The 12514-nt window shown below is 37.3% G+C and overlaps 1 protein-coding gene across 4 annotated transcripts in view; it reads left to right on the forward strand.

Moving 5' to 3' along the window:
- Positions 1-12514, forward strand: part of LOC135221733 (WD repeat-containing and planar cell polarity effector protein fritz homolog) — a 248545-nt gene that overhangs the window by 204991 nt on the left and 31040 nt on the right. For all 4 annotated transcript variants that reach the window (XM_064259528.1, XM_064259531.1, XM_064259530.1 and 1 more), the window contains exons 9-10: positions 2128-2204; positions 11714-12071. In XM_064259528.1, coding sequence (XP_064115598.1) covers positions 2128-2204; positions 11714-12071 — 435 coding nt within the window. The remainder of the gene's footprint in view (positions 1-2127; positions 2205-11713; positions 12072-12514) is intronic.

The raw sequence follows: 12514 nt of genomic DNA on the forward strand, positions 1-12514 counted from the left end.
TACGTCGGAACCGATACGGATCCGGAGACATACCTACAGTCTAACAAAATATATATAATCTAATGTAATCTCTTAAAGGCTTCACCTACTCCGAAGTCTTATAATCCCGTTATCATAATAGTAAATGCCGGCGGAGACAGGCTGATACGAGCAGAACGGGAATAGGTAAAACCTAGGCCTGAATCTGATTGCATCGGGGAAGAGAAGATTTATGCTCTAGCGGCCATTCATCGGTAGGATTACTTGCACCGTGAGCTAGCTAGGCAGCGCCGGACAAGACCGGTGCAGGGGGAGGGGGGTCTGGAGGAGAGTGGACAAGTCGTGAATGCCTGACCACAGCAACCTATCAGTGACCACCACCTTACGGGAGCTGTAACTAGCCTACTACTAAAGGGAGCAGAAGACGGTAGGCCAACTGGCACCCTAAAGGAGGCAAAGGCCAAGGCTATATACAACAAGACAAACATAAAATAATGATGAGGAATTACTGGAAGAATTGCAAAAGAGGAACAATAAGGGGAAAGGAATACACCCATCAGGGACCGAGTCTAACCCTCCAAGATTGGTACGGGTCCGGTCAGGTAGGCTAGCTCGGCCTCCAAAGGACGTCATGAAGTTGACGGATGGAACCCAATAAAACCCTCCAAAATCGAAAAATTCCGATCAGGTCAGGTACGATAGGTCTAGGCCCAACAAACGTGACACGAGAGGGACTCTCTATCCTGGACCGCTCTCCCAGTAAGCACAGTAGCGCGGGCAGGGGGCGGTAAGGGTGGGGCCTAAAGGGTGGAGGGGCAGGGCTACCTGACCTACCTTCCAAAACCTAGCCTAGGTCTGGTCGGGTAGGCCAGGGAAGGAAACGCAAAAACTCCCAACCTCACAGGGATATGAATATCATAAATGTGCATATAATCGATTGCATTACTGGCTAACATCAAAAATACAATAAAAGCATGCATGCATAAAAATCACGAGAGAGAGAGAGAGGAATCGCCGTCTCTCCAAGACTGGCGTACTATAGGCTAACTAGAAGCCCAAATACACTACTCGCGTATAATAAGAAATAAATAAATAATACGTACGAAGGGGAACGAACACGCTCCTGGGGGACTGAGGACAAAAGCCAAAGGCTAGAATAATCGAAAATAAACAATTAACAAGAGACCCCAGAGTACGTCAGGAGCGAGTTAGAGCCTACGACGTATGGATAAAAATCGTAAAACCAAAGCTCCAGATACGACAAGAGCTAGAATAATGATGGGAATACGAAAAAAAAAAAAAAAAAAAAAAAGCGGTAAAAACAGTTAAAATTAAACCGTGAGGAAATGTAATCATAAACAAACAATGGGAAAGAACGCACGCGTCGAATGATGCACCCAAGATGGCGGATGAAAAAGAGCGTCACCCCGGTTCGCAAGAACTAAGGGGCCAAAAAAGGGCTAAAAAGGGATGCATCGTGCCCACACGAGATACCAAAACATAAAATGGAATACTCAACTTGGATGAAGAAGCTTGGAGCTCTGGAGCAGACATGGCTTCGTCAAAACACAGAAAAAGGGGGGCAGTGAGAAAGACACGTGAGTTCACTGAACGCGCTAATACAGGAATGAAGCCATCGGGCGTGAGTTGTAGTAGTAGCGAGCGAAGGTAGATGTTGTAGTCCTTGTAATGGCACTTGCCTAGAGAGGGACTTTGAAGTGAATCTTCTAATTGGCAGAAGACCTGTGGTAGTGGCCTCCACTTGCCCCTGTGCTTATACCGAGACGCCCTATGGTGTTCGAGCTGAGGGTAGTAACTTCAGCATTCCTTTTAGCTTTTTTCTCTGGTATATTTAGCATCAATTTATACCTAGAAATGCGTGCTACAGGACCATTTCACCGGCCGACACAGGTCGAACCCAGAAACACTTAACTGCACCGGCCGACACAGGTCGAACCCAGAAACACTTAACTGCAAACTGTTGGTGTTAGGATATAGACACTTGACCAAACTACAGGTTAGTGATTATCCATAGGGGATAGATTAACAAGAAATTTTGCTGCCGTTATTTTTCACCGAAAGTTGATTGATCATTTATGACCTAACTCCTAGTTTATGGGCCTCAGACATAATATTTTCCATTTCCAGAAGAAAGTGCCATTGATGGAAGGCGAGAAGTAGTGGAGCCAAAGAATTCTCAACTTCCTGCCCCTAGTGCTCATATTGTAAGTAAATATCTTCTTAGGTTTTATGTGCTGACAGTATCTGGCCTACTGAGCAGTCACCTAGATGTTAACAAATTCTGAGACCCCATTAATTGAAGTAGCATGCTTTGATAAAGAAGAAAATATAAATAAGTAATAGTATAAAAACTAATAATTAGCTAAATAAATTGTGCCATAAGATGTTGTCTTCAAGGCAGCATTGTATCCACATTATTAACACTACCAGGATAATAAATGACCTTTGGTATTGTTGCACTATTAGATTGTGTTATGTCATAATACTAATGCAGTATTAAATATATATAATATACTAACTTGGAAGGGTGTTAGTAGAAGTTCCTATTGAAATCTTCCACTGACGACCTAATTTATCAGGGAAAAATATTTTTAACATTTAAAATTACAGGATTTTGTTGATATTTAGAGTTCATAAGTCAATAAAAGCTAAATTACTGAAAATTGGTAATGGTACTGTATTTGTTTTTTTTTTCAGTTTAGTGGTCTGGTTAAAGTGTTACAACTAATCTTATGTGAATTGGAATATTTCATTTAAGTATTAGACATGTTTAATTTGTTAAGTTGTACAATAACTTCCTTGCCAGGTATCAGGGATGCAGTCTCTTTCTATCGTGACTCGAGATGGAATCACGATAGTGTATTTATAAAGACCAGGAAACAGTCATTTATCTTTAGTTTGTAAGGGAAATATTGTAAACATTATGCAGTGCAAGATGCGTAGAAAATTATATATAAGTTGTATAGAATTGTTAGTGATAGTATAATATTTCTTTATATTAAGTGTTTTTGAAGAGTTTAATACAATAAATGGTGGTTTAACTCTAAGCAATCTTTAACAAGTCGTTAAGTATTGTCGTTGGTGAATGCGGGTCGCGCATGCTTGTATCGCCAATCGTCTCCGACTGATTTGAGTCAGAGTCAAGCAGTACTGGTTTAGTTGTCAAACAGTGAAGGTCATTGTCACCTTACAGTAGCTCATCATGTAGGGGGGAAAGGAACCAACACAGCTTCGGAAGAAATTTTATCATCATGTGTTACAGCTAAGTCTAAGATTTTATAAGTGTTTTGTTAAGGTGATAATATTGAAGGGCATGCATGCACGATAGATATTGTTACTGGCAGGCATTTGTAAATGAATAAGACTATTCTTCGGATCGTTGTATAGGAAATTTCACAATGTTTTAAGGTTAGTAATAAGTATAAATAATCTATTCCTGGTCAAATAATGGGTTTATACGATCATAAGATATGGTAAATTAAGATTTATACTTAAACACAACGCAATTTCTCGATTTATTGAATGAAAGGAACAGAAAAGAATCCTTGAAAAATCTGTTCGTGAACCTGGTAATATGCGAACCAAATTAGGGTAAGTTTGGGTTTTCATATTTATTGAATATTTTATATGTTTACTATTTTGGATTCTTTTGAGTAAAGATATAAATGGTGCCGTGACCAGGATTGATTATTATTGTGGGTGATGATTGATAATTGGTAACTGATTGATAATGCATATATTTTAACTTTGATATTGGTGTTTATTGGCGAATAGGTGTTTTACCAGTATTGCGCTTCGTGAGAAAGTGTTCGTTACGTCGGGTTGTTATGACTAGGTTGGTATTGGCAATTTAGAAAACGTTGACGCCGTAATTTTTTGCCGTAAATCATATGAGGAAAATTGTTGAGTAAGATATTATCGTTCCCTTTTGTAATTGTACTCTATTTGATTAATTGTATTTATCGATCGTAGTAGGAAATCACGAGTGTGAATTTTAAATTAGTAATTTCGTTCTCTTTAGATTCATAAATGTTTAACGGCTATTAAACCATTTACAACGACGAAAGGTTGAAATTTGTGGGAAAAAAATGAACTTTTAAGTGATTAAAAATCATATACATATGCGTTGTACATTTTGAATTGATCAGTGTTAATCGTTGCCACTAATTGAGAACATTTAAGTATGAAAATTGATTTTCATTAGTTGTGATTTTTATTGAAATAATAATTTTGGAAAGTTGTTGAATTTCGGTAATTCGTTAATAGTTGAAAGTGAAATTTTCGAGTTGTGTATTAGTGAGTTTGCGTCGACATTGATAATATTGTTGTCGCACTGGCGACCATTTTGTCAATGATCGGGCATTCATTGTTGGGTTAAGCTAGTCTCGGCATTAATTAAGAGTAACGTAGTCGCACTGGCGGCCATCTTGTTAATGACCGAACAGCTAAGTTGAAGTTTATTTAAACGAAAATTCTATGGGAATTTAATATAGTTGTGCTGTTGAAAATAATGTACATAATGCATTAAGTAATTATAAGGTAGTTCCTTCCTACACCCTTGCTTGGTCTATTTTTCTCCTTTAGTGAACAGTTTGGATAATTATTAACAATGTTGGACATAGAAACACCAGACGTAGAAATGTCTGACATAGAAATATCAGATAATGAAAGTGAAGAAACAAAAAAACGCATAGTGCTGATCCTAGGACATTCTCAGGTAAGGAAAATGGAAAGTGCCTTTGATGAAATAAATGAAGAAGAGGAAACCCTTCATTTTATAACACGCTCAAAAGGTGGTGCTACTTGTTATGATATCACATCTGAAGAAGTAAAGGGGGAGTGAAGCAGAGGCAGTTGTGCTTTTTGTAGGAAGTAATGATATAGATAGTGAAGATGCTGAATCAACAAGTGATATTCGAAATAATATCATAGAACTTGCAAATGATATCTCCAATGTGGATGGAGTCAAGATAGTCTATATCGTCACTGTGGAACCCCGTACAACCCTGCAATATGTAACCTATGATCAATATCGAAAAGGTCGAAATAGGTTGAACCAAAGGTTACGTAAGTCAACCAGTTATTATATCATTGGTAATGGTCTTACTGAAGAGGATCTAGGCAATGATGGAGTTCATTTGACTCAAGAAGCCTCTGAAACACTAGCAAAAAGAATATATGAAAGAGTCAGCAGTGATGCTGATTCAGGAGAATGGTAATAACACAAGTGGACCAAGTGGGGTGGGGGGGATGAGGGACTATGCATCTTGCATTGCATTTGTTATAAGCTGTATATAATTATTGTGATAAGTTCTGAAGTGAATTTCTCTTGAAGTGTGTTGATTAATTGCATTTAATGGGGTGGTTATATATATTAAATTAAAATTTGCTGAAATTGTTGAATATTCGTAAATTGTATATTTGCATAAACAGTTGTTTGATGAAATTGCTGAAAGTCTGGAAATTTTTATTGGTTTTAGCTGGTTTGATAATTATCATTGGAAAAATGGCGGAAAGAGAAGCTTTGGTGAGGTCACGAGGTGGTTACAAGGGTGTGATCACCAAATGGATAAATAAGATAGACTCTGCTATTGCCGCAGGTAATGTCAATACATTATCTTCAATCAAGGATTTATTCATAAAACAAATGAAGATTGTGCAAGACCTGAATGAAAAGATATTGGCTTTAACCACTGAAGAAGATCGAATGAATGAGGTGGAAGAACAAGCAGAATATGAAGTAGTAATTGGAGAACATTGGTATAAGTTGATCAATGCCATCACAGCGATGTCAGGAAGCGGTTCTCCTGGAAATCCTCCGACCACACCGAAGACTAATGTTAGATTGCCAAAATTGGATCTCCCACATTACAATGGAGATGTGTTGGAGTGGAATTCCTTCTGGGAGTTGTACAATGTGTCGGTACACCAGCGAGTGGACTTAGAGCCGATTCAGAAATTTTCATATCTGCAAAGTTTACTTACAGGAGATGCTCTAAAATTGATTTCAGGATTTAAATTGGAAGCTGCGAACTATTCACAAGCTATATCTCTTCTCCAAGCCACTTATGGGAAAAAGGATGAAATTAAACGAGTTCTGGTAAGAAGATTACTAGAAATGGAGTCTCCATCTGCTAATTCAGAATCATTACAAACATTCAGAGCAAATTTTGAATGCTCTATAAGATCTTTGGAGAGTGAAAACTTGGAGTTGAACGAGCTTTACACCATTTTGTTATATGGTAAGTTGCCTAAGAGTGTAAGTGAAACTGTAAAACGCAGATGTGGAGATGATTGGCTGGTGTTTGACACATTTAAAAAATATCTAGAAGAAGAAATTCACAATCTAGGATCTTTCGTCTCAACGGATGTAAATAAACCTGGAACTCTATTAACAGTATCTACATTCACAGTGAATCAATCACAATCAGTTAGACCTAAGAGTAAAGGAACTGTGAATAAATTTAGTTCTCAACAAACAAGAAAATGTGCATTGTGTGAAGGTGAACACTGGTGGACACAGTGTAAAACCTATGCCAGTAGGGATAAGAAATTGAGTCGTCTCGGGTTTTTACGATTGTGTTTTGTGTGTGCGTCAAATAAGCACTTTAGTGTAGATTGTGAAAAGCAAATTTGTGGAAACGGATGTAGATTAAAACATCATCGTGTGTTGTGTGATAAACAACAAACCAGCGAACCAAGTAAACCAGCAAGTAAATCAACAATTAAATCAGCAAATAAATCCAATAATGGTGTGCAAATTGGAACACTTTCCGTAAGTGATCAGGGTCAGAAATCCAAACTGAAGTCCATTTTACCAACAGCCACAATTGTGTTAAAGGGTAAAGGAAGACACTTGGTACGTCTTCGTGGATTGTTAGACACGTGCAGAACGAACCTTTATTAGAAGGTCAGCACTTCAGGATCTACAGTATAGATCTAAAGGCACGGAGAAAATTGCCTTAAGGGGTTATTTGACAAGCAAACCTGTGAACGAGTATGAAACGGTGAGTGTTTCTATTCCTTATAAGGGTAGATTGATTATTATGGATTGTATTGTGGTAGATGAATTACCAGAGTATGCTAAGAAATTCAATGTTAAACGAAATTTGAAAACGTTGTGTAAAACCAAAATTTGTCTAGCGGACAAAGATTTCGATCTACCTGTGGACAAGCAAGCACCCATTGATATATTGGTAGGTGTTGATAATGTCTATAACATTTTACACCCCGGATTTAGAAAAGCTGGAAAATTGATATTGTTACCTACCATATTTGGATATGTTGTAACAGGGTCCTGTAATGCTCCCCCAATACAGGAAACCCAAGTAACTGTTAAAACTAGCAACTAAAGAGGAAGTAATTGAAGCTACTCATAAATTTGATGATGTAAAGAATGATTTGGATATTTTGTGGAATTCAGATAAAGTAGGTATTGACTGCAATGAATTGAAAGAACATGATCGAAAGGTTCTAGAAGACTTTGAAAATACCATTGTATATTCTGAAATGGAGAAGCAATATGTTGTGGCCTTACCATGGAAGTCTAATAAGCTGAGGCTCCCATCCAACTTTGGCATGGCGTTGGGCCGGGTTAAACAACAATGTGCAAAATTTCAGAAAGATGAAGCCTACCTGAACCACTATCAAAAAATCCTGGAGGATCAGGAGGATAGGGGGTTCATTGAAAGGGTAGATAAAAACAATTCGGTTGAAAATTGTCACTATCTAGCACATCATGGTGTACAGAAAGATAGTGTCACCACTCCAATTAGAATAGTGTTCGACTGTTCCTGGAGACAAGGCAAAAATGGATTGAGCCTTAACGACTGTCTGTGGACTGGACCACATATTACGACAGATTTGCTCAAAGTCTTATTGCAGTTCAGGACTAACAACTATGCTCGTATTAGTGATATAGAAAAGGCATTTCTTATGGTGCAATTGAGAGAAGAAGACCGCGATTACACACGGTTTTTATGGTTACAAGACCCAACGGATCCAAATAGCGAGTTGATCACATATAGGTTTAGGGTGATGTTGTTCGGTGCTACGTGTTCTCCGTTTCTTTTGAATGCCACTATTAAATCACATCTGGCAGCTGTTAGAGAAGATTCGAGCTGTACTGAGATAGTGGATATGATAAAGAGGGGATTATATGTGGACAACCTTCAATTTACCTCCAACAGTGAAGATGAATTGATAAGCTTATTTTTTGGTGCAAACAAAATCTTTGCTCAGGCGCACTTGTATTTAAGGGAATGGACTAGTAATAGTGATCTTTTGAATACTGTCACGGATGCTTATCGTATAAGATCAAAAGAGAAACAAACCTATAAAGTTTTAGGCCTAAACTGGAACATCTCTAGTGATAAACTAACAATAACACCTAATCATCTTAAGACCGGTCAAACAAAACGTGAAATTCTAAGTGCAATTGCCCAAATTTATGATCCTTTAGGAGTGCTTATCCCTATTACGATACGAGATAGAGTATTCTTACAGGATTTGTGGAAGCAACAGTTGAAATGGGATGAACTACTTTCAGTTCCTTTATTAGAACATTGGAATGAGTTGTCCAAAGACTTAGAGAAAAGTCTCAGTATTTCCTTCCCCAGAAGCACTAATCTGGAGAAAGCGGATTACCTCCACATTTTCTGTGATGCTAGCATAACAGCTTATGGTTGTGTGGCCTATCGAGCAAGTGGTAAAACTTCGTCTCTGATTATGGCAAAGGGTAGAGTAGCACCCATTAAAGAGTTGACTGTACCTAAATTGGAATTAATGGCTTTGTTGTTAGGTGCAAGATTGTGTAAATTTATAGTTGAAACTTTTGAAGAAAATAAATTTGAGAAAATAATAATTTGGTCTGATAGTAAAGTTGCCCTAGGATGGTTAGTGACAAAGAATAATTTGCCAGTATTTGTGAAAAATAGAGTAGAGGAAATTAACTCTATAACTACAGGGATTGTCTTTTCTTACGCTCCATCTTCAGAAAACCCTAGTGACTGGATTACTAGAGGAAAAAGGACAGAAGAAGTAAGAAATAACTCCTTTTGGTGGGAGGGACCTCCCTGGTTAAAATCAGAAAACCACACCTATCCTATTGACAGGACATGGGTGAAAGAAGCACAATCACAGGATGAAGTTATTCAGGTCCATCTTGTAGGGAACAGTGAAAAAATCCATCTACTGAACTGGGAAAGATTTAGTAGAGTGGATAAATATTGTAGAACTATAGCTTGGATAATACAATTTATTCACAATTGTAAATCAACTGGCTGTAGAAAAACTGGAAGTTTAACGCTGGAAGAACTTCAAAAAGCTAAAAATAATATGATTATCCTCTTACAAAAGGAATACTTTCCGAAAGAATATAAAGCTTTGGAAAAGGGGGATAAAGTTTCAAAATTGACCTTATTAATACAATTGAATCTCTTCTTGGAAGAAGGTATTATAAGATGCAGAGGATGATTGGAACATGTTGCACAGGCGGCTGAAATAAAATTCCCAATCTTACTGCCAAAAGGTTGTTTTCTCACAAAATTGATAGCAAGGGAGCATCACTGTTTACAAGCTCACATGGGAGTAAATGCAACTGTAGCAAGTGTGAGACAGGAATACTGGGTCCCACAGCTTCGCCAATTAGCCAAAAGTGTAATACATCATTGTATAATTTGTAAGAAAACACAAGGGAGACCCTACCGTGTGAATATTGCTCCACCATTGCCAGAATTTTGGGTGCAGAGAAAACAACCCTTTAGCGTTACAGGGGTAGATTATACCAGAGCGTTGTTAACCAAGGAGAAACATCAAAATCCTGAGAAAGCCTATATTGTGTTGTTTACTTGTCCAGTTACTAGAGGAATCCATATCGAATTAGTAAAAGATCTGTCCTGCGATTCATTTCTTATGGTGTTCCGAAAGTTTTGTAGCCGTCGGGGATTTCCTTCTTTAATGCTAAGTGACAATGCTACTACCTTTGTATCAGCTTCAGATTATTTGAAAAGCATGGCAGAAAGTTCCTTAGTGCAAGAACACCTAAATGCTATAGAATGTAAATGGAAGTTCATACCAGCCAGAGCACCTTGGTTTGGAGCTATATGGGAAAGATTGATTGGTCTTCTGAAAACATGTCTGAAAAAGGTAATAGGTCAGGCCTTTCACAGTTTTGGTGAACTTTCCTGTGTTGTGACTGAACTTGAAGCAATTATTAATGACAGACCCTTAAGTTATACTCCTGGAGAATTAGATCAGTTGGATATTTTGACGCCCAATCATTTGATTTTAGGATGTAGATTGAGATCTTTCCCTAGGGAAGTCATAGATTGGAAAGATGAAGCTAAGGACCCTCTGTATGGAAAAAATAAGGATGTTGGAAAGCGATTTTTGTACATTACAAAAACATGTGATGACCTGTGGAAAAGGTGGGAGAGAGAATATTTAACTTCTCTCCGAGAAACTCATCGGGTGGGAATCAGACACGAATCTTGGCCCAAAATGGGAGATGTTGTGTTGATACACGATGAAGGACCGAGAAGTTGTTGGAAGCTCGGTCAAATTGTCAAATTACATGTGGGACCGGATGATGTCTTGCGCGTGGTTACTTTAAAAACCCCACAAGGTCAAGTGATGAGACCTGTTGTCAAGCTATATCCTTTAGAATTATGGCAAGAGACTGATGTTGTCATATCTGAGAAAACTGATAACAAGAGCACCCGACCGAACAGGAAAACGGCACAGGCGGCTACTGAGGCAAGAAGAGCCCTTATTCAAGCAGGACAATTATAACTGTAAATATTGCTTTTGTTTGCTGGGAGTGTATCGTGACTCGAGATGGAATCACGATAGTGTATTTATAAAGACCAGTAAACAGTCATTTATCTTTAGTTTGTAAGGGAAATATTGTAAAAATTATGCAGTGCAAGATGTGTAGAAAATTATATATAAGTTGTATAGAATTGTTAGTGATAGTATAATATTTCTTTATATTAAGTGTTTTTGAAGAGTTAAATACAATAAATGGTGGTTTAACTCTAAGCAATCTTTAACAAGTCGTTAAGTATTGTCGTTGGTGAATGCGGGTCGCTCATGCGTGGATCGCCAATCGTCTCCAACTGATTTGAGTCAGAGTCAAGCAGTACCGGTTTAGTTGTCAAACAGTGAAGGTCATTGTCACCTTACGGTAGCTCATCATGTAGGGGGTAAAGGAATCAACACAGCTTCAAAAGAAATTTTATCATCATGTGTTACAGCTAAGTCTAAGATTTTATAAGTGTTTTGTTAAGGTGATAATATTGAAGGGCATGCATGCACGATAGATATTGTTACTGGCAGGCATTTGTAAATGAATAAGACTATTCTTCGGATCGTTGTATAGGAAATTTCACAATGTTTTAAGGTTAGTAATAAGTATAAATAATCTATTCCTGGTCAAATAATGGGTTTATACGATCATAAAATAAGGTAAATTAAGATGTATACTTAAACACAACGCAATTTCTCGATTTATTGAATGAAAGGAACAGAAAAGAATCCTTGAAAAATCTGTTCGTGAACCTGGTAATATGCGAACCAAATTAGGGTAAGTTTGGGTTTTCATATTTATTGAATATTTTATATGTTTACTATTTTGGATTCTTTTGAGTAAAGATACTTTCTGTTGATGAAGACATGTTTAATTTGTTAAGTTGTACAATAACTTCCTTGCCAGGTATCAGGGATGCAGTCTCTTTCTGTTGACGAGAGTTCGCCACACACTGGTAGCACAAGAGTGGTTACAAATCATGGCACTGCCATTACTTCTCAAGACGGCACAGTTACCATTAATATTCGCCAGTCAGATCACACTTCAAAGAGACCTGGTGTACCTGCAAATAGTTTTGGTACAAGGCCACCTGCACAGTCTACACAGCAGATTTCAGGAAGCAATGCTAGTCGAACTGGACGGAGTGTGAAAGAGGTGTTTTATTCTTCTGATCCGAATGAAGAATTCGTTGATTCTGAAAGAGTCTCTGTCTTTGTTGACAAAGATGATTTGCAAACTCAGTATGATCGAGCAGTTTATCATGGTAAGCTAAATTTAACATATTTACTACATACAATCTTTATAACATTATAGATATATTTTTTAAATAAAAGGCTATGCAAATTGATGTACTAATTGCTATGAGGCTCTATTATTAATATTTTATATTTAATTGGCAATTTGTAAATTCTCAGTCACAAATTTATGGCATGTTCACAAGTGAGCATCTTGAGAAATTTACCATAGAAAAACTGTGAATATATAAATTGTCGGATAGATGGTTTCTTCTTTTTCAGCTTATATCTTAAAAACAGTTGTTGATATGAAAGTATTTGATAGAAGAGGACTGGTTGAATTACTTAATAATAATAATAATAATAATAATAATAATAATAAGTTCAGTAGAAACAAGAAAAGGAAAGAAAAGTCAAACTTAGGCCAAAAAGAAATGTTCGTCATGCTTCCTAAAGTATATTAGATTATAGA

Source organism: Macrobrachium nipponense, chromosome 3, assembly GCF_015104395.2.
Source record: "Macrobrachium nipponense isolate FS-2020 chromosome 3, ASM1510439v2, whole genome shotgun sequence".
Lineage (NCBI taxonomy): Eukaryota > Metazoa > Arthropoda > Malacostraca > Decapoda > Palaemonidae > Macrobrachium > Macrobrachium nipponense.